At 49.3% G+C, this 22,103-nt stretch overlaps 1 protein-coding gene and 3 long non-coding RNA genes across 7 annotated transcripts in view; 1 reads left to right on the top strand and 3 right to left on the bottom strand.

Annotated features, from left to right (window-relative positions):
- ARID1A (AT-rich interaction domain 1A) overlaps positions 1-1,732 on the bottom strand; it is a 62,470-nt gene extending 60,738 nt beyond the window's left edge. The window contains exon 1 of one of the 2 annotated variants that reach the window (XM_027706054.1): positions 335-1,732. In XM_027706054.1, the coding sequence (XP_027561855.1) occupies positions 335-1,447 (1,113 nt within the window). In that variant the 5' untranslated portion in view covers positions 1,448-1,732. The remainder of the gene's footprint in view (positions 1-334) is intronic. The other variant, XM_027706053.1, reaches the window with a different exon arrangement.
- Positions 438-7,854, top strand: LOC113978811. The gene is made up of 3 exons (XR_003537658.1): positions 438-550; positions 7,577-7,670; positions 7,764-7,854. It is a non-coding gene; the product is annotated as an uncharacterized LOC113978811 (long non-coding RNA).
- Positions 7,855-8,993: 1,139 nt separating this feature from the next.
- LOC113978812 lies at positions 8,994-18,621 on the bottom strand. 2 transcript variants are annotated; one of them, XR_003537659.1, is made up of 3 exons: positions 18,450-18,621; positions 12,389-12,554; positions 8,994-9,449 (listed from the first exon to the last, which is right to left on the bottom strand). It is a non-coding gene; the product is annotated as an uncharacterized LOC113978812 (long non-coding RNA). The 2 variants fall into 2 exon arrangements; XR_003537660.1 differs by lacking the exon at positions 8,994-9,449 and adding an exon at positions 11,130-11,517.
- An 818-nt stretch (positions 18,622-19,439) lies between these two features.
- Positions 19,440-22,103, bottom strand: LOC113978810. 2 transcript variants are annotated; one of them, XR_003537657.1, is made up of 3 exons: positions 22,068-22,103; positions 20,627-20,839; positions 19,440-20,421 (listed from the first exon to the last, which is right to left on the bottom strand). It is a non-coding gene; the product is annotated as an uncharacterized LOC113978810 (long non-coding RNA). The 2 variants fall into 2 exon arrangements; XR_003537656.1 differs by lacking the exon at positions 22,068-22,103 and adding an exon at positions 21,488-22,055.

The following is a 22,103-nucleotide window of genomic DNA, read 5'->3' as shown; positions in this document are numbered from 1 at the left end:
GGCCCCCCGCGCCCGGCCCCGCCGGCCCCTCGCCGCCCTCCCCGACCCGCTGCCCCCCGCCGGAGCCCCCCGGGGCCGGCGGGGACCCCCGGCGTGCGGGCCGGCCGGGGAGCCCCGCACAAAGGCTGGGGAGGGAGAGGAGGAAGGGAAGGCGGCGAGGCAGCCATTTTATAGAGCGAGCGAGCAGCACAGACAATGGCAGCGCCCGGCAGCGCCGGCCCGGCGGGGGGACCCGCGGGACAACCGCCGCCGCCCCGAGCCCCCCGAGCCCCGCGACCCCCGCGCCCCATGCCCGTGCCCCCCACGCCCGGCCCCGCGCGGCCCGGCCCGGTACCTGCTGGCTCCTGCCGAGGGTCTGTCCCCCGCCGCCTCCGCCGCTGCTCCCGGGGCTCATGGGCGCGTGGTGGCTCCTCGGCGGGGCCCCGCCGGCCGCTGCTCCCCAGCCCTGGCCGCTGCCCCCGCCGTACTGCGAGACCATGTCGGCGGCGCCCTTGGCGGCGGCCGCCCCGTCCTGCGGCCCGGCGCTATAGTCGCCCCCGGGGTAGCCCTGGTAGGCGCGGGCGGAGCTGGGGGAGGTGAGGAGCTGGTTGAGGGTGGGGGTGGCCGTGGGCTGCGGGGTGGTGCCCCCTCCTCCCGCGCCGCCGGCGGCCGAGGGACCCATGACCCCGAAGCGCTGCTGCTGCTGCTGCTGCTGGAAGGCGGCGGCGGCCGCGGCGGCCGCGGGGGACTTGGCGGCCGGCGGCGCGGAGCCCCGGGGGGAGCTCAGGGCGTAGGCCTGGGGGGGAGGCGGGTAGGAGCCGGCGCTGCGCCCGGCCGCGTAGTAGGAGTTGTACTGGTGGTTGGGGAAGCCGTGCTCGGCCCCGGCGCCGTGCGAGTTCTGCGGAGGGGGCGGCCCCGCGGGGGCTCCCGCCGGCCCCGGGTAGTTCTGCTCCAGGCCCCCGCTCTGCAGCGCTGCCATGCCAGGGCTTTGTTGTCCGCCATGTTGGTGGAAGGCAGCGGCGGCGGCGCCCCGGCCGTAGGGCTGCCCGAAGCCGTAGGCTGGCGGGGGCAAGGCGGCCGGGTGGGAAGGGGGCGGCTGCTGCTGCTGCGGCGGCGGCGGCTGCGGCGCCCCCACCCCGTCGCTGCCGCCGCCGCCGCCACCGGGCGGCTCCGGGAGGTTATTGTTCAGGGTGGCGGCGGCGGCGGGCCTGGGGCCCGGGTTCCCGTTCGAGCTCTTCAGGTCGGACTCGGCCCCTGCGCCCCCTCCGTTGCTCTCGGCCCCGTCCTGCAGCTCCTTCCCCGACGGGCCCTCGCTCTCCGCCTGCTTCTCGCCGCGCTCCGCCGCCGCCGCCTCACCCCCCGCCTCCTCCGGGGGACAATCCCGCTGCTGCGCCTCCGCTTTCTTCAGCTCGGATGGAGCCGGGGCGCCCAGGCTGCTGGCGGCGGCGGGGGCGACCTGAGCAGCCATGATCCCCCCCTTCCCCACCCAGCCACCCCCCCGGACCGGTCCCCCCGAGCTGCTCCCTGCCTGGCCGGCCGGCGTGAGGCCTCGCTGCTCTGCTCTCCCCGCTCAGGCGGCGGCGGGCGGCTCTTCAGGGCAGCGGGGGCTCATTCCCCCCCGGCCTGCTCGGCGAGGCGGGGAGGGCTCCGCTGGGCTGGGCTTCCCGGGGCCTGGCCCCGCTGTACCTCCTCGGTTGCAGCCGGCGGAGAAAGGGGAGGAGGAGGGAGTGGGGGGGAAGGAGGAGGAAAGGGGGGGTGGGGGGGGACCCGGGACGGGGCTCCCGGTGCGGGAGAGGCGGGAGGGAGGGAGGGGGGACACGGCGGGCGGGCGGGCGCCGTCCCCGGAGCGGGGCCGAGCGGCGGCGGGGCCGGGCTGGGCGAGCTCCGACTCTGCTCGGCCGAGCGGGCTCAGTCCGACACGAGGCTCAGCGCTGCCATTTTACCCAGCGCCGCGGCCGCCTGCCAAACCCGGAGCGGAGCGCAGCCCGGCCCGGAGCGGAGCCTCCCCCCCGTCACAAAGGAGGAGCGGGCCGGCCCCGGCCGCCGCCGGCGCGGAGCTGCCGCTCGCAAAACCCGCGGCGGATCCGCGGAGCCGGGGGCGGGGGGGGCGCAGCGCACCCCCCCGGACCTGCCCCGGGGCGCTCCCCCGGGGGGAGCGGGGGGCAGCGGGGCGATGTCCCGCGGCGGGAGGCCCTCCGGGTTCTCGCCGGAGCCGCCGGGCTCGGGGGGTTTGGGCCGGTGGGTTGCCGAAGCGCCTCTTCTTTGTCCCTAGAAATTCCATTTAGAATTAAGCCCTCTGCGAACTGTTAGCGGTTGTCATTTCCTCTCCGCTTGGCCGTGTCCCTCTGGAAAAGGCGTTGGCGGCGCGCCAGGGCTGTGACTGCACGCGCAGGACAATCCAAGAAAGTCCGGTTCCCCTGCTCCTGCCAAGGCGAGGGCGGTGGGCACGGAACCAGGAATTCCCAGATCCAAAACCACCTGAACGCGTCTAGACACAACACACGTTGGGCAATGGGACAAGGAGGCCCTGGCAGTCGCGGTGCTGGAGCTCCCCGACTGTCGAGAGGTGAACTGGGAACTGGGCCATGCTCTTCTGCAACCCTTTCAGACCCAGATTCCCACCTCCTCCATCCCCGAGGCCTTTGCCAGAGCGGGAATAGGGAGGAGAGGAACGTACCTGGAACTCCGTCCTGGACTCAGCCTGGCCTATGCCAGCGGGGTCTGTACCTGCCTGTTTTACTTCAAATGGTGTTGGGCTGCGGCAGGGCATGGAAGGTACAAAAAGATGAGTTATTTGGATTGTAAACACCAAGAAGTTAGGACACAGTTGTCTAGTGAAAATGGCAGGCATGGTATGGATTAGGCCGAGGTTCCATGTACTGGTGTTCCTCTGGAATATGGAAATATTTGGAGAAGTGAAGTTTAAGTAAATACAACTTTAAGGAGAGAGAAGACAATGGGTGGAGGGTCAAAAGGCTGAGACTGCCATTTTAGAACATCACCCTAAAAGAGAAAACAGGGCAGAAGTAACCCCTGTACAGTGACAAACACACAGGGCTCAGCCTGAACCCAACAAGGGCAAACTGCAAGGAATCCCATTTTAACTGGTGACACTGGGGAAACACGAGTACAGCACAAGAGGCAAGGCCAAGGGTAGCAGAACTGGATCCCTGCCAGCACCCTGTGCCTGTTAGGGGTGAAGTAAAGTGAAGTGAAGGTGTCAGTGTCTACTGGCATCAACTCAACCCTCACGCTCATTATAGAACTTGTAATATAAAATACTTTATCATCTAGAATGCAGGTGGCGGAACAAAGGGGTTTATTCCAAAGCTGGAAAGTGGGAGGAGAGGAGGGACAGAGCGATTAAGAGCAAAATTTTAAATGTTTTCTAGAGCCATAAACTGCTCTGCGGGGTCCAAACAAAGCTGCTTTGCCATTTCACAGCCTGCACAGCTGAGTGTGCAACATGGAGCAGATTCCATCCACCAAATTGGCTGGTCGGTCTTTGTCCACAGCTGTAAATAAACTACTAGAAAGGAAAGGGTGATAATTGATGATATCAGTATTGTGATAATACTCAAAGGCCTTCATGAGGGCTGGAGCCTCAGTGCAATGATGGAATCTCACACGAGAGGCTCCGTGGCTTTAGTGAGATCTGTGGGGACAGAGAGCAGCAAAACCACCAAGATAGTCTTCTTCAGAAGAGTTTGGAAACTGTGGAACATGCTAGAACAAAACTGGTCTGCATCCTCTCTTCAGAGGAGTTATTTGATGAAACCCTGGGTTCTGGAAAGACAAAGAACAATAAGGAAAAACTCCTCCAACATCAGGTTGGGCTCTCACGAAGTGAGGCCCAGTGGCTTTATTAATGTCTATGGTGGGCTACAGTGCCCCACAGCACCAAAACACTCTTCCTCGGATGTTTCATTTACACTAAACTTAAAAAAACATCAACAAACTGGAAAGAATTCTGCCATTTAACCCCAGAACCATGTCGAGCACCCATCTCCCCAACTCCAAGGCCACAGTCCAAAGCCCCACCAAATAACTGAGCATCACCAAAAGTTTAACCACTTCAGTTCAGGCGCTTGGGATGCAGCTCAGGCGCATCCCGATAAAGATCCCATGCTCACACCTCCCTACCTGTGTGGGTCTTTTGGAATCTCCTTCAAGGAGCACTGTGTCAGACTATGAAACCCGGTGTTGATGGTAATGTGCAAAGCAGCCTGGATTCCCCAGCCACCCACACAATGAGGAGACACTCACTTTACCAAATGTTTGTGAAAGCTGAAGCAGATTTTGGAATACGCCTCATCAATGAGGCCCTGGCACTTTACTCAATACTGAGGCATTCAATGAATTTCCAGCTATGAGGATTGGGAAGCAGATGACAGTACAGCTCTTAACAACATTGCCACCTCAGAGCTGAAAATCCTCCCGCCGGTCCCGTCATCCCTGGGGCGTAACGACCACCAGGACCGGACAGGACTTTTCATTTTGACACATCAACTCTTTTCCCAGCTGGAGCCATCCCTGCTAAGCAGCCGTGCTCCCTTCCCCGTGTCCCCAAGTGCTGAGCACGCTTCCCTCAGCCCGGCTCAGCCCCTGGCTCTCAGATAGGCTGGAAAACCAGCGCTCACATGGCACTGCAGGCCACCACCACCACGCTGGCTCCTCCTGACTGGAAGTCTCCTTCATGAAGGTGGCCGTGCCATTTAACCCAGCACTAAGGCAGTTTAGGAAACCTGGTCTAGATTAGAGTACTAGAAACAGGAGTAGTGTCTCCCCCCTCCAGGAGAAAAAAAAAAAATCAGGCTCTGCCAACTGTGTGATGGCAAATATGGACTGAATCGTTGACATGGAAACCGGACTAAAGTCAGCGCTGCCTCAGCTCGCACACACACAAGTTATCATTATCCCCAGCCTTTCCCTGGCTACAAACACGGACTGGATTTGTGGCTGCGGGAATTGGGTGCAGCTTCTCCAATAAAGTATTAACTGAGCACAACTAAGCCAGAGCGAAACGAGCTGAGGAGGAATTAATGTAGTTGGGCGAAGGAGGATGCTCTTCCATTTCACTGAGAGAGGCACAGCGTGCTGAGATGTGCAGACTGGACCCAAGAACACCAGACCCATCTATTATAATTCATGGAGCACGCTGCAAAAAATGGGATGGAGCGAGGAAAGGTTATTGGTTGTACCTCAGCTTATCTGAGAGGGGGTTTGCTAAAGAAAATTGCATTTCCTGTAAATATGTTTATATTTGCCCAGCCCATTCCTTGCAGTGTTTTAGCCACTGTCGTATCTAGGTTAAACGCTCCCATTGTGGCTTCATCACCACAAAAGATAAATATTATTTGAATTATTTGTTTGCTGGCCATCGTGCGAGGCAACGCTTACTTATCCACCTAAAAATAATGTTACAGTATTGTATAACCTCCCTTTTTTGGGGAGACACAATGGGTCTGCGCTGCGAGTTCCAGCCGAGGGTAACTCTGTCCCTTCTGCTGAACGCAGCAGCTCAAAGGCAGGCGTGGATTTTCCAGGGCTTTTGCTGCTTCCCACGCCAGTTTTTCCGCGGGCAGGGAGCGAGCCCCCGGCTCGGCCGCTCAGCGAGAGCCCGCTGGTGACATCTGACAGCGAGCTGCGAAACTTTGGATGCATTTTAAGGCAGGAAAAGTGGACTCGGCCTGACTCGAGGAAATGCATTATTTTAGCAGCGCTGGCGAGGAGGAGGAAAAAGCGAAGCGGAGTTTGCGGAGGGGAAGGGACGCGGGAGCGCAGCCACCCCCCCCGCACCCTGCGCGACCCCCGGGGGCGGCCGGGGCTTGTGTCACGCGTGTCCCACCCCCCATCTCCCACCCCAAACACCCCCGGGGGGGGGGGGAAGAGGGGCAGCCGCAAGTTTTGGGGCACGTGTGTGCGGATTCGGGGAGCGGCGCTCGCCCAGCAGCGAAAATGAGGCTGGAGGTGGAATTTAGTCGTTCCAGGGAAAACTGAGGGGTATCGGGAAGGGAAGGAAAAGAGTAATGAAGTGCGGGGAAAGAGCGAACCCCTTTTATTTTATACACGGGGGCGCACCCCGGCCGCCCTCGGACACCAGCGCTCCGGTGCGCTCGGGGAAGGAAGAGTAAATCTACTTAAAAAAAAAAAAGAAAAAAAAAAAGACAAAAATCAAAACGCGGACCGGAGTTTGCAAAAACCCCTGCACTGGATCCGGAGCCAGCCGTCTGGTTTCCCTGAATCCCACCAGATTTGGGAGCTCTCGGGTGGGCTGGAGGAGCAGCCGCGTTCGGCTGCGAACCCCACTGTGAAGAGTTAAAAACGGGGGAAAAAAAAAAAAGGAGCTTTTAAAGCTGCGAAAAGAGAAAGATCTCAACTCTGGGCCTGGATTTTCCCACCGAAGGAAAACTATTATTGTGTTCCAAGTCCTCGGGACCTGGCGATGCCGTGCGGGAGGGGACAGCAGCAGGTTCTCCTGCCTGGAAAAAGCTGTCCCTCGGCCTTTCCCCCACCTCGGCGCCTCTTTTCAGTGTGGGGAGGGGTAAAAAAATACATCCACTCCCGTGAAATTCTGCCCTCCTAAAGTGTATTTTTAGAGAAGTTTGAGTTCAGGCGTCACGAATGGTGTGTGGTGGGGGGGGTTGCTGCGGGAGATGCAGGCGCTGAGAAAGAAGGTTTTTTCCCCCTTTTCATCAAGCTCTTGCACTGCCATTTTCCCGAGGCAGGGAGGGAGCGAGGGAGGGAGAGCGGAGCGACAGACAGCGCTGGCGAGGAAGTTTCTCACGGCAACTGCGGGCTGGATCGGGAACGGAGCCTTTTGTTCCCGGCAAGTTCAGCAGGAGAGAGAGTTGGAGTCTGCTGAAGAGAAAAACCAGCGGAGAAATAAAATGGAGGGAAGTAGGAAGAGAGGAGAGAGAGCTGGTGCTGAGCTGAGATTAACTGCAGAGCACCGAGCTCGGGTGTGCGCGGCAGCTCGGCATTTATTTAGAAAGTTGGTGTGGTAGCCTGAGGCAGAAATCCCTCGTTAAGTGCATGGGAATGAGTGAGAGACCCAAGGACACGCAGTGCTGGGCAGGAAGTGGAATTTTCCAAGGGGTTCACATCCTTCGGTGCTCTTTTTGCCAAGATTTGATCTCCTTGCTCGATGAAGGCTGCCTCCTAGAGACATCAGGGAAAAGGCCTTAAAGATGTGGCGTGCTCTGGGTCTGTTTAAGCTGAATAATTAAAAGTAGGGGGCACCTTCCCGCAGAGATTGCAGCGAGGTCTGAAGACCAGATTCAATCTTGGGTACGGCCCTGCCTCCTCTCCCTTTCCCTTTCTCCCCAGTGAGTGTTGAAACACGGTGCATTTGTGCCCATGATCTCTGAACGGGGTGAAAAGTCACCTAAAAAACAGGCTCCCCCTCCCATTTAATGCTTATACACACACCCAGTACACCCTACATTCACATCCACAATTGCCTTTGTCTCCCTGTACACGCTGCTAATCCTTCACCCCAAACCACACGTGCTCTTTGCATGTGTGCAGACCCAGAATGTGAAATAAACTTGTCTGAATTAACCCCCAAATCGCTGACAAACATCCATCCTTTTAGCAGGCACCCAGGAAGGTGGGGCAGAACTTTAATCCCCTCGTTATTTCTACGCTTGGTGGTGGAATCAAAAAGCAAGAGCCTGGTCATGAGCAGAGTGAGTTTTTCAGAGCAAGTTTGGGGGTTTAATGCGGTGTCCCGAAAATACAGTTCGATTAAAAATGTTCATCACCTTCTGCCTTCCCGGCAGGGCAGGGCAGGGCAGGGCAGAAGCTCCTTCTCCCGGCGTGGCGGTGACAGCGGCTCAGCGAGACACCACGTGGGAAAGCCGGGTTCGGGATTTAAACGTGCTTTTCCACTCCGGCCATGAGGGAGGGAGAGCCTCAGCTGGGGAGGGGGGGGAAATAAATAAATAATGAAAAAAGCCTTTTCGTGGTGCTCAGAAGCGACCTCTGTGGCTGCCGGGGACTGAAGTTCAAGAGCCCTGGGCTGGGAGCGCGGGGGAAATGCGGCTCGGGAAAATCCAACAGGAGCAGGAATGGAAAGGGGGGTGGGGGGTGACGGGACCCCCCGCCCCGGGAGGCGCAGCGGGCTGGGAAGCGCCGTCCTCGCTCCCATCCCTGCCATCGGAACCGGCTCCGGGGCGGCCGTGGGGGAGCACGAGGAGCTCCGAGGGTGGGGGGACACAGTTCCCGAGCCTCTGCTCGGTCCCCCGGTGTCCCCAGGACCCTTCGCTGCATTTCCACGGCCACCGGTGGCCAAGCCCCGGGGCCGGCGGGGGGTGCCCGGAGGAGCCCCCCGAGAGCGGCCCCAGTCCCGCAGCACCGACCCCACCGACCGGGAGTGGGGGGTGTCCGGGATGGGGCGGGGGATCGGGGGGGCACCGGCGGTGTCACCGCCCTGCCCGTCCACCGGGATGCTCCAGGGAGCCGCCTCGCACCGGGACCTCTGCGGGCCTGGGAAAGTTGAATAGGGAAACGTCAGAAAGCATCAGGCAGGAATTTCAGTGCATCCCGTGTTTTATGGTGGTGTGAACTTTTGCATATCGGGAGTAATTAGCAGCGAGGCTGTTAAAAGCAGATTTAAATACACCACCCCCCCTCCCTCCTCCCTCCCCCCCCCCCCCCTTTCTTTCCCGGTCCAAAATGGTCCAAATCCGGTTTACCTCTGACACAACCCCCACCGGGACAGAGGTGAGAGCACAAACCCCACGGTTTGTCCATGTAAGCAGGAAAACACATTAAAACCCACATATTAATTAACACGTCAATTAAAATAAATATAATTTTGCTACGGTTATTTTTGGTTCTTCCTCCCCCCCAACTTTGTTTTACTAAAGCGGGGAAACATATACAGAAACCTTCCTTGCAGTAGATGCCTTTTTCTTTTTTTTTTTAAACGGAGCCCAGATGCTGGTCAGGATTAAGGTTACACCAAACACATTCTACATTGCCATTTTCCAAACAGAATAAAGCAGATGGAAAAGATGGAAGAGGATAAAGCAGGAACGGAGCAGCACTGAAAACTGCAAGCCCTGCACTAACGCTGGAGAGGAGTGAGCTGGGATGCCAGGAGAGGCAGAAAGAAAGAATCCAGGCGTAGCAACGCTGCATATCACATTGCTCACGGTTAAAATGAGTATCTTTAATTAAACAGCTGTCAGAATTTGGGCTTTAAACCTTATATTTAAAATGGGAAAAGGAAATTCAGCTGCAGCCATACGCTGTGTCTCCTTAGGGCTCAGTCCTAGAAGATATGAAAGCCACTGGCTGGGGGCCATCAGAGTACTTAAGTCTCTGTGTAATTTTAAACATCAGCAGTCCCAGTGATTTTAAGGATATACTCCCTTAAAGTTAGCCATGGACTCAGCACTTTGCAGGATCCGCCCAGCAGACTCATAGCAGCTCAGAGCTGGAGAACATGAGTATCTGCACATCTGAGAAACAAAGAAAATCTTCTTTTCAGCAGGCTAAAGATTTTTCTTTTATTTCTAAAGGACACCAGTTCATCCATACTGGGAACTTGGATCAAACTGGAATAAAATCTTGAAGGGGAGTTCACCAAATCCATGCTGCTTTGTAAAATACCACCATGTGGCAAACCCAAATTTTAGGTGAAATTCTGCAGTGGTGTCGTTTACTCAGCACTGTGACTCAATCCCATGATGTGCTTTGAAAATCTTGTGCAAAACCTGATTTTAAGATGTTTTGTTGGTATTATATAGGCACACCCACGATCCAGAGAAAGAACACGCAAACTATTAAATATTCATGCTATGGGGAGAACACTTAGTAGCGTCCCTTCGTTCCAGCTGTACAAAGGCAGGCACAAATAACTGGTGGAAAAACGAGTAAACCAAACCAATCCCAATATTCCACTTAAACAAGGTGTTGAGCAGCTTGGAAACATTTGCTCATGGAAGGGTTCAGAGAGAAATCCTGATTATCTGCCTTTCAGCAGCCACCCATAAATGTGTATTTCACAATCTGAATTCTGTAATCAACTCACATGGGGAGCATTAGGAATTCACATTCACACGGGGGTCGGTGTGTGGGGATGGGACTGATTTTCTGCTTGAGGCCTCCACCCCATCGGCCTCAAATGCACGCGGCCTCTAAGTCAGGTTCTGAATGTCACAAGTTGGTACCTCAGTGACATTTACTTAGAAACAAAAAAATTCAAACACATTCTGACCAGCTTGGCTGGAACTTTCAGACTTCAGCTGTGGGACTGTGAAACAAGGTCATTTTTATCTATCAGTTATCTCTGACTTGAGAGGGGCCCGTGATCACACCTTGGCAATAGCTCTGCTTATAAAGGCTGGGCATGGCACATGAATTTTCAGTAAAACCAAGGCATTGGTCAGAACTTCCTCTGTAAAACATGCTGAAGAATCATAAAAAAAATACATAATTTTCAAATATTTGGAAAAATATTGAGTATATCTGGCAAACCCCTGAAAAAACACCACCAAAAAAACACCCCAAATCCAAACATTTAATTAGATAGAATTGGGTACCTGAGTGAAACCTGCTCAGAAAGATTCCTGTTCAGTTTAGCTGTTAGAAAAGAGTGGAATGAACTACATCACAAAACAAAGTATTTAAAAATATGACTTTTCCCCAGCTGCAGGAAACATAGTGACTGACCTCGGTTTTCCCGTGCCATGGGTTCATGAGGGCACTGAGAGCACTGGAGCCTTCCCTACGTAATCCTGACCCTCTGGATTCACTGTCTTCCTATTGTTTTGTTTACTTTGTCTATTCTTAGAGTGTATTTTGTTCAGGACTACCTCAGGCACGAGTGCAGAGTCCCCAGCACACTTCATTTTCTGTTTAAATAAAGCTGAAGCAGCACAAGGAACAGAACTTCTGCATGTCAGTGATCAGCCACTGGTACTTATCAACAGTCCCACAGGATAACGGAGCCCTGGATCCAGCTATCATTGCTTAAGAACCTTCTCATTATCATTATTTTTTTAAGAACTTTGCAATTCATTGCTTTTTCCTGCATCCATAGTCGTGACAAAGAATCTTTCTTTAAAAAGGCAAAAATACCGAACAAAAAAACCCACTAACAAGCAAAATCCAACCAAAATACGAAGCCTTATAGTTGAGTTGTGATGCAAATGAGTGGATTTTTTTTTCTACCACTTCCAGAAGTACAAAAATAATCAAAAATTGGCATCCTATTATGGGGAGAAAGGAGAAAAAAACACCCCAAAATCAATACAAATACCTAGAAAGTAAGTCCAGACAACTGGAGGCTAATTAACCTGACCTCAGCAAGATGCAAAATGTAAATTATTTTTCCTCTGGAGGGGGCAAAGATGTAGAGGAAAGTAAAGAGATAAAATGCAAAAAAAAAAAGGTTTAACACAGACAATCATGCTAGACAAAGCTGATGTCTGTCTTTGATAAGGAAGCAGATTTTTCTGGGTAAAGGAAGACACAGTTGATCTCACAGCCCCCAAAATCAGTAAAGTGTTTGGTCTGGTGCAACATCTGAAAAAACAAGTTAAATTGGAAAATAGGAAGATTAGTGCAAGAAAAGTTTTCTGGGTAAAAAATTACTAAAAATCCAGCGCTGGGTTGTGCTGAAATGGGAACTTCTGGGCTAAAGATTGAGTGCTTTGAAAGCTTCTACTCTCAGATCTGGTGCTATGATTGGCTTTAAGTGACACAAGGAATTGGAGAAAGAGTGTTAGTACAGATAGTTACTGACAAATTCAAAAAGCATCGATGCAGAGGACTGGAATATCCTAAATGAAGAACTGGATGAGGTTCTGGAACAGCACAGGAATCCTGAGGAATGGACTGGTGGAATGCAGTAATAAGATTAATGCAAATCACAAGGCTGTTCACACAGGGACTGACAGCCAAAACTCTTGTAAACTGGGAATTCATCACAGTTAACAGGGAAGGATGAAGACTCAGAAGCGTTATTTAGTCACAGGAATGAAGATGACAGGTGAGATCTGAAGACCAGGTAAGGCACATCCAGATGTTACGGCTCTCTTACAGAATTTTGGGTGCAGCTTCTAGTTGAGAATGACATGTGAAAGCTGGAACAGTCACAGAAAAGGCTCCCTGAGCTGGTTATGAGAGCAGAGAATCTGTCAGGAGAGAAGACTGAAGCCTCACTTCAGCAAACTCCAACAAAAGAAAGGGAAGAGAGGCCAGGGTGAGTCCGTATCCATAGGTTATGGCTTGAACACAGGTATTTAAACTCAAGGGTTATGTTGGCACCAAATATATGTCTAAAGGCCTGAGTACAATTAAGCTGATTGCTAGAATAGAACGTCTTATTATTAGAAAAACTAGTTTTTTTTAGGAGAATCCTTCCAGTGGGGCTCTCAGGCTGGAAGGGATTTACTGTTTTTATGCTGGAGGTTGATGTCCTTATGGATGAAGTGGGATACAATTTCCTCAAAATCCTGGTGTGAGGCAGCCAACAGAGACTCCTCAAGCCCAGTGTTAGGAAACTCCAAATTAGAAGAAATAACCAGCAGCAGCAGCCCCTCTGGAAGCTCTTCTGCAACCTGGTGAAGAAGATATTCACAATTAATTTACTGGGGCTGGTTGGAAATTGGTTAATTGTCACTCTGGAACATACAGATACAGTGGAGAACTTTGAAAGTTTTGCCATTAATTTCCCTACTTTGCATCAGTGAAATGAGAGGAAAACCTCTGCAATATTATGAAGAAACATGTATGGTGGTTAAAAAGTATTCAGACACTATAGTGATAAGCACAATGAAAATCCATTACAATTAGTAATTCTGTATTTACTGCAGCACTTGAATTACATGCAATAAATAAAATATGGAAGCAAACATCAAATAACAAGGATAAAAGAAAACTCTGAATGAGACGAGTTTGAGAAGGCAGGTTGTATGATTTAATTTATAATTAGGGACTGCATCACAGTGCAAGGAACTGGATTAGGATGGGCAAAAGTGTAAGGAATGTACACAGGAAAATTGAACACACCAGTCAGTTCCCTGGTAAATTCATCCGGGTCACAGGAGCGTGAAGAAACACGGAACACAGAGAGAATTAATGTGGGCCCTGGAGTAGGGACCAGCTCAGCACATTCCCTGTGTCAGACAGTGCTTGGAGAACTAAGCAGTGATCCTTGTGGAGCTGAGCCTGCTCACACTGTCACCTCAGGAACGAGGGGTCCTCTGCCTCTGCAGGGAACTGTTGGAAAACCAGGACTTTCTGAGAGTACAGCTTTCCAAAAATCCCAAAGGGCTGCACCTTCCAGAAGCTCACACCACAGGTCTGGCTTTTCTAAGGGTTCTTTGTTTCTGTCATAAATAACACTCCAGGAATATGGATCAACTGTGTCTTCCATCTCAGGTCTCTTCATCTCTCCACACAAGACATACCTGCTTTGGCAATATAGCAACAAACCATGGCTGCCCTTCTTGGGATCTCCTGTTCTTAACTGTCTGACCGTGATTTCAAACACATAGTGTTCCATGCTGGCAAAGGCTCCTTCCTTGGGTCTGCCACCTCTTCATCTTTCTGCAAACAATAACACACACTAGCACAGAGCCAGAAAGCATCTTCTCTTTTGAGGTTTTCCTTTTTTCTTTCCTTTTTCTTCAATTTTTCTCAGTGTTCTCACCAGAGGACACCTCACAGCCACCAATTGTATCTTCACGTCATCAATGTTTGGGAGCAAACCAGGATCCCAGAACTTTTCTGTTGTTGTTTTCTTCTTTCTTCAAATGCCTTTCAGATTTAATTCTGGTTCATCTCACCTCTAGGGACTCTATTATTTTTAAAAAGGGCCATTAACTAATTATTCTGCTTGTCTTGTTAATGAGAGAGTGAAACATTTAGCAAGAAAATGATAATCTAAGACTCGTGTTCTCTCCCATTTGCAAACAAACACTCCCTTTCCATCTCAGAACTTTTAGGACATTAACACTTTCTCAGTAATAATAACACAAAACATATTATAATTTTCATCCAATATTGAAAATTAATATTATCTCACAATTATGTCACAATTCTACTTCCCTTGGCAGGCTGACACACTTGGAGTTCACAAGAACAGTGCATTTGAAAAGCCTCCTCAGCTCCTTGTTTTCAGGGATGGCATTTTCAGTGGAGTTTTTTTTTTGTAGCCAAGGATCCAGACACAGGCCTGGATGAGGAGGGGAGCAACTGGCTGGGCAGACAGTGGTTATAATGGACCACAAACTGAATTTGAGTCAGCACAATAAAGATAATACATCACAGAAATATTTAATAAAGCTGCTTTACGTAGGACACCCCTGACAATTATCTTGCTGAACTCAGTGAAATCTCAGCTGGAATATTCTACCCGTTTTCAGGTACCACATAAGAAAATAAAAGCAGATACAAAGCAACTGGAAAGAGCACAAAGAGAGCAGCAAGAATGCTGGGAGGCTGAGGAAATCTAACCTTCAAGAACAAAATGAAATGCTGGATTTGCTTAATCAATTAGGGAAAAAAAAAAGGAAGGAAAAAAGAGAGAGCTCATGGGAAGGGATGAAATTCTAATAGTCCATTTTGTCAGCAGCCAAATGTTCATGTCCACTGGAAATAAAGAGGTAATATTCTTAATTCACAGTGAGATTTGGTAAAGTAACAAAAGTGAGGTTTGAACAATGAGAACACTGTATGGGAAGTTGTAGAAAACCCTGCATTGCTGATTTCTTTAAGGCCAGAATACACAAACATCTGTATGGGATACAGACAGGCATCTCTCTTATCTCAGAGTGGGATGGGAGCTAAGGATCTCCTGATGGCTCCATGACAGATATATTTGTTATTATAGCAAATACAGGAAGAAAAATACTGGTGGGAAAGGAATGTCTCAATTAGAAAAGTGGACTTTGAGATGAAGAACACATGATTTTGGGCCCCTGTCACAGGCTGTCACTTCAGGAAGTTACCTGGAGGACTTCTTCCAACTGCCAGCTCCAGAGAGCTGAGGGAGTGTGTTAAGCACATCCCTTAGGCAAACACACAGACATGCTGAGTTTAAAGTTTACAAGCCATTTCACATTAAATATTTCTTGTTTTATTAGTTCAATTTTGCCAAGTCAAACTACTTTGATAGTTCTGTTGCAGATCTCCACTGAGCTCCACCTCAGCCCACAGTAGCATGACATCACCTAACAGTGATTGTGAATTAAGTCAAACACTGTTTCTTTTATTAAATTGCTATGTTACCTCATATTTGTAAAATCCTAATGCAGTTTTTCCTTAAAAAAAGGCTGTTTTGCAGAGGCTTTTTCACTGGATGTCCGTAACACTGAAAGTATCTTTCCATTCCTTGCTTCCACACGCCTTGCCACAGCTTTCCCTGCCTCTGGCAGACCTTTGCACACAACAGGGCAAGCTCAAGTTTCTAACAAGTTTGTGTGATGCCATTCTACACCCATTCCATGGTAAATCACCTCCAATGATGAGCAAGGCCCTGTGCACCCATTAAGGAGTTGTTCTCTGTGTTCATAAATCCTTTATCCTGGCCCAGGAGGCCATGCTTATTCCTTGAAGCTCCATGTTTTGTTCTTGGACTGTGCTTGGGAAAAAATGCAGGTAATTTCTTATGCCAAGCAGAGAAGATCAGATATATACATTAAAAGAGGTCCCATGACAATATCCCTGACAAAACTGGTAGTTTTCTGTTGGAATTAATCAGAAATCTGCTCTTCCACAGGTGGCAATGGGCTCCTGCATGTTAAGGGAAGTTTTGGGTTGTGTCCTGCCCCTGCAGCTGAGCTCACAAGGGTTTCTAGGAATGCAATTTTGTCATCCTGACGTTTGGCTGCCGCTCCTGGCCATCCCAGCTCTGCACCAGTGCCCTGTGCTATCAGTCCCTGCTAACAGGCTACACCCAGGAACACCACTGGGGAAACTGCTCCTGATGAATCCCGTACAGGAGGAGCAGGTTGATGACATCTCACTGTTTCTCTTTCTGCATTTCTTCTATTAACAAAGCAGCAAAAGCTCTGTGAGGCCAAAGAACTAAACCTTTCCACCTGTGCAACCTCACAGGAATATGCATTGTAAGGGATCTCCCAAGTTTCTTCTTCGTGCAGCATTTTGAAAAAGAAGTTGCACAGGCAAAAAGAAACAAACAAACAACCCAACAAACAAACCCAACGGATGCCAGGAGAAAAGGAATAGTCGTTTGTCAGGTTGACCCACAGAATCCTCAGATTCCCGAGAATTCCCTGTCAACACGTTGTGAAAAGTAACATCCAGCTGAGCAGCAGAACACCACTCCATGGGATAACTGCTGGGAATATCTTGAGAGGTAAATTAATACAAGAAAGAACCAAGCACCGTGCACCCGATTAACAGTGAAAATACCTGAAATCAGCATAACAAAGTAGGGTGAGTGCACTTGTGCTCAGGATGGTTAAACAGCTGTAATTAGATCAAACAAACTAGATTGATGTATCATCCCTTTGTAGCTGTGGCCTCAGAAGGCAGGTCAGGAGCTAAGTTCACTAAAACAGTTTTAGTACTGCAGCTTTTATCTAACAAGGCACTGCCACACACTCACTCCAAAGTAAATACTACTCAGGAGACCTGCTGAATTCCAAAGAAAAAGAGTTTCTAGAGAAGATGGCATTCTCTAATAACAACCCGAACTTCTGTCAGTAATAAAACTCACCTAATTAATTTGATGCTATACCCTTTGGATAAACAATGCACAAAATTTTGGTTACAAATTCATTCAAGGCATTTGAAGGTCTTTCTTGAGCTGTTCCCTCCTCACTTAAAGTGCCTGCGCAGAATGGGTGAATTCTAATTTGCTTTGTTCTTTCAGAACCTTTTAATTAAATGTTAAGAAAACCATGTAGAACGACGTTGCATGAAATATGGTCACTACCTTTCAGAGAGGAGCAAAACACAAGGTAGCAGATGGTAGGAAGAGGATACATGTGAAGAAATGTAAATAGCAGGGAACCTCACCAAATCAAAGACATCAAGGCAGAACTGAAAGCGCCTGCAAGAGCCCTGGGAGAGCTGAGGAGACGAAACAACAACTGAGCTCAGAGATGTCAGCCTTTCCTTGCTCAGAAAGGACAAAACACCAACAGGAAGCTCTAATCTTGTAGAGAGAATGACCTGTTGTAACTGAGGGAGTCAAGATTGTTGTGGAGGGTCCTTAAAGTGAGTTTGGAAGGAGTGGGGGAAGCAAGGACAGGTGCCAACAAATATATTCATCAAACAGTCTCGGAATAAAAAAGAAGCCCCTTCACTACTTCAGAACTGCAAGTAATGAGGACATTAAAAAAGAACTGATAAATAACCTTGTATTGAACGAAAATGAGACGAATTGTTGAAATTGGGCAGGAGACCAAGCAAAGAGCAGCTTGGGAGGTCATCAGAAGAGTTCTAACCAGCAGAAATAGCCAGAGGGTGACTCTGGGGTTAGGAGGAGATGTAGCCTGTGTGTTACCATTGTTGGCCCAGAACCTGCACTCCAGGTCCTCTGAGTTGCTGTGGCTGCACAGATTGTTGGCTGGTAGCCCCATCTTCCATGACAGAGCCAAGTAAATTAGTGAGTAGATTACGTTGTATCTGCATATCAGAGCAGTGCCTGGATGAAGACCAAGAAGGTCTTTCTAGTATTTTGATTAAAAAAGTTATCAATAATAGACCTATTCTGTCAAATGGAAGCCACCAAACACCAGAGGATATTTAAGGGTGAAGGGAGGCACAGCTCCACAAACTTCATGGAGCCTAAATCACAACTGTTCTCATTTTGTATCTCCTCCTGCCCCAAGTTCCATTTGTCTGGGTGATTTATGAGGTGAGCTCTGGCTGTGCAAGGCTTCTCTCCTTCTGAATGGAGGAACAATTCAGATAAGAAACAAATCTCTTCTGAGTGAATAGAGGAAACTGGACTTAACCGCATTGACTAAGGTATTTATTGTACATCTAGGCCAGATGAAGCTTAGCACATTTAATACATATAAAACTGCAGAATGCTGCTGGGAAGAGCAGAAAGCAAACAAAACAGACTCATGAGTTCCTTAGTAATTTAAATTAAGCCACTAAAGTAACAGAAAAGCAAGAGCAACAGATATCTAGGAATTCCAGTGGCTGATTCCAGCCACCCACAGGAACTGAGGAGCAGTTTGGGCTCTGTGGCCCCTCTGGGACAGAAAAGCTGTGATCTCATAACCCCCAACAGGCAGCACTTTTGTTGAGTTCGTAAATTGTCCTGAGGTTCCTTGTCATGGAAGACATTGGATATAATTACAGACCAAAAAAAAAATACAACTGCAACTTACAGACCTTATCCTGAGCAAGGCACGTGTGCTTTGGTGACTCAGCAGTTCGGGAGGATCATCAACACTTTGTAGGCAGGAGCCCAATGCTAAGAGAGAAATTGCAAAAAAATAAATCCCTGTGGTATAACTTCAACTTACCAGTTCAGAAAAGACCATGTGCAGAACTCTGGAAACGCGGTGAAATCACAGAATTCAAAATTCTAAGCGTAGACCCCATCATTAAGTCATCCATTTACAATTGTTGATGGCAAATCCATCTACTCCAGATGGGGAAAGGTCACTCTCTTCTTTTTCCAGGGCAAGCCTATGAATAATTTGAGTGATTAAAGCTCAAATCAGGTGTGAAAATGAAAGATCAGGAAAACATGGAAGAGAAACCACACTCCCAAGGAGATACTCAGCTCTCATTCTGGAATCAGAAAAGGCTCCCTCCATTCCCTACTGCCACAAAATACAGGTGAGCTCGTACTTTTTTTTTTCTCCCAAAGAGTTGTCACTTTTAAAGGCACATCGAAATCTTATTTTTACTTTTTAGTTCTCCCTTCTTCCATCGGAGATGACCTAAATTTTGAGCTGAAGCACTCACAGCATCCTCGCTTGGAAGAGAAAACAACAGCGAAAAAACATCAGGCTGCGAAAAGAGGCAAAATAATAGGAGGGAAAATTACAGTGAAGACCTCCCTGAATAACTGGAGGTCACAAATGCTGCAGAAATAGATGCTGAAGTGGTGCTACCCAGAGCCAGTGGACACAAAGTGGTTGAATTTACAGAATCCTATCAGAGGGACAGGTGGGCAGGATGTGAATCGAAGCAATTCTGGGAATACCCAAGAGCTCTCAAGATTTCCCTTCAAATATATCACTGTATTCTTGGTGCAAAAAATGGCACAGATGCCAAAATCCAAGAGCCTCCTGTCACAAATAAACCCCAAACCAACCAAAACTTGAAAGCTTACAAGGAGTGTTCAAATGGAATTAAACAGCTATAGAAAGGGGTAGAGGGAATATTTTATATGCAATGGAGAAAAATGTATGGAAACACATATACAACCAGGTAACCAGCAGTAGAGACAACTGAACATTCACCCACCTCATTATTAACAAAAAAACTCCCCAAATGTACTTGCAGAAACATTTATTTTGCTTTATTTTATCATCTTAAACAGGCAACAGAAACCAAGATTATAATCTGTGCCTTTTTAAAATTCCATTCAACAGATGTTCATAAGCAGACTTGAGCCAAATTTCAGCTCCCCAAAAGGATATTCAGCCCGAGAACTTTTACAAATGGATGATAAAGTCCCGCTTTTCCCCTTGTAATCATTGCTTTTCTGGGACATCAAATCCTCTCTTAGCCTCATTACAAGTTCCCACCAGCATAAAATGTATTTTTCATTTCCATTTCCTATAGTATTGTTTTCCAAAAATGGCATTTTCCAGCACAAGACAACTCTCCTTCACTCCTTTTTTATGTCATCTCCTCAATACAAAAGGATCATCTTGGTGACAAGGCTCTGTTCTTTTAAAAAGATGAAAAAAACCCCTCAACTGGTATTAATAAATATTTACTTAATGTAAAGAAAAGGGAATTCAATAGTTAAGGATTAAAATTACAGGGGGGAAAAAAAGGTGTTTGGAAAAGCGAGGCTGTAAGAAGTTCAGTGCTGTTTATGAGAATGACTGTTCAATGGCTCCTTCTGGGACACAGTGAGATGACTTCTTTAAAAGTATGGTCTAGAAATACCCCCAAATCACAGAAATTATAAGTCACTCGAGGATTTCAGATGCAATACAAAATTAAGAAATATCAGGACACATAATGAAAATGGTGGAATGAAAACAGCATCGCCATGACCTTTTTGGGGTAAAAGGGGGAGGGGGGGGGCTGAAGTGAAAGGTTTTATTTTTACTTAATTACTCTCAGTGTTCCCTGGGGACTCCTTCCAAAGCATATTTTGCATTTGGACCTAAATGCAAGCAGGATTCAGCCTTGATCTTATTCCTTATGACAATACGTTTCTTAAATTAGAAGTCCCACAACTGGAATGTTGACACCACCGCTGGTACCTCCAGCACCTCAGAGGCTCTTCTGTGCTATCAATCTATTAACCTGGGAAGCAGAGGGGAAAACATTGTTTAAAATAAAAAATAACAATCCAGAAAATCATACTTCATAAGCCTATAGCACCTTTCATCCAAGGATTTCAATGGACGTGGAAATATGAAGTCTCAAAATACTTAAAAAAAAACCCGCCAAACCCACCCAACTTTAAGGTATTTTGAAAGGATAATGTATAAATTGAGTGAGCATCCACCTGTGATGCGATTTAAGAGTCTCCTACTGCAGCATTTCACACATATTCAATCCACCTTCTGGTTACAGCGTGCAAGTTTGTGGTATGTAGAAGGAACAGCAGAGCTGGTTAAAGATTTTCTCTTGCTTCACATACTCTGCAAGCTTCTCATTAACTCATACATGACTTTAATCAGTGCTGAAGCACACACTTCCTTCAGCATGCAGGACTGGGCTGGGGGGAAAAAAATCCTCAATAAAATATTATTGCAACCGTGAATTAGTAAAGAAAAAAAGCAACATTTTCCTAAAGTGGCTCCTGATTTTCATCTCTAAAGGGTTAAACCGACCTTCACCGATCCAGAAGAGGTAATAAAATAGAACTTTAAGGACAAAAACGCAGCACTTCAAGAGATTATTATGAAGAGCCATATTCAAGGAGACAAAACCTTATTCTTAAAGCACAGATGCTTCTAAAAACAAGAGATCGCACGTTTTTAACAGCACACTGCCAAGCGCTTATAATGAATAAGCAGAACGAGGGTGGTTTTTTTTCTCTTTTTTGTTTTTTTTTTTTTTTTTTTTTCCTTGGAGCTCAGAGGGAAGGGACATTTCATGGATGTGCTCAGAGGGAAAGGGGCATCCATGGATGTGCTGGCAGAGCCAGCTCTGCACTTCTGCAGGGGCTGTGGAGCTGGTGCCGGCTGGTAGAGGGTGTGTGTGTGTGGGTGGGGGGGGAGAAAACAAGAGTAAAGCCTGAGAAAAACCCATCAGGGCTCCTGTCCTCCCCTTTCAGCGTTAATGGGAGGGATACGAGTCCATGGGAGCTGCAGTGGGGGATGGTGCCGGCGGAGGGGGTGGGGAGAGCCGAGCGAGGCCTTACAACCATCAGCAGCTCTTGTTCTTGTTCCTTTCAGCCTTAGCAGGAGGATGTGAAGCTCATGGAGCCGGGAGCGGGATGGGGGGGGGTGGGGGGGGAGGCAGAGCCAGGATCATAGTTTAGCTTTTGTCCTCTCTGCACAGGGTTAATAGGAGGACACGAGTGTAACCGGGACAGGGGGATGGATGGGGGGGTGAGGGGTGATCGCAGCTCCCCGCGGGGTTAAGGGAGGGTGCGCTGGGGGTCCTGTGCGAAGTCAAACACCCGGGGGCGAGGGGTGGGGGAGAAACGGGGCAAACTTCCCCTCAACGTGGCGGGGCCCTGCTTATCCAGCACAACCCAGCGCCCCGTGGGGTGGGGTGAGCCCAGCGCCTTATCTGTGGGGCGCAGGGAGAGCGGCTCCCAGGGAGGGAGGGAGGGAGGGAGGGAGGGAATGAGGGGGAGGACCCAGGTGCGCTGGCACACACACGGAAGGGGGGGGGGGGGGGCGGCACAGGCGGCGCCGCTGCTGTGGGAGCCGCTCTGAGGGCGCTCAGGGCACCGCGGCGAGAGGGCGGGGGGAGCTTAGAAACGACCCCTCAACCTTCGAACAGGGGAAAGTTTCCCAAAACTTTGGCGC

The sequence above is a fragment of the Neopelma chrysocephalum genome, unplaced genomic scaffold (genome assembly GCF_003984885.1).
Source record: "Neopelma chrysocephalum unplaced genomic scaffold, ASM398488v2 Primary Assembly neopelma1_361, whole genome shotgun sequence".
In the NCBI taxonomy this organism is placed as follows: Eukaryota; Metazoa; Chordata; class Aves; order Passeriformes; family Pipridae; genus Neopelma; species Neopelma chrysocephalum.
The sequence above is the reverse complement of the archived record's forward strand: the minus strand, read 5'-3'. Positions and strand labels throughout refer to the sequence as shown.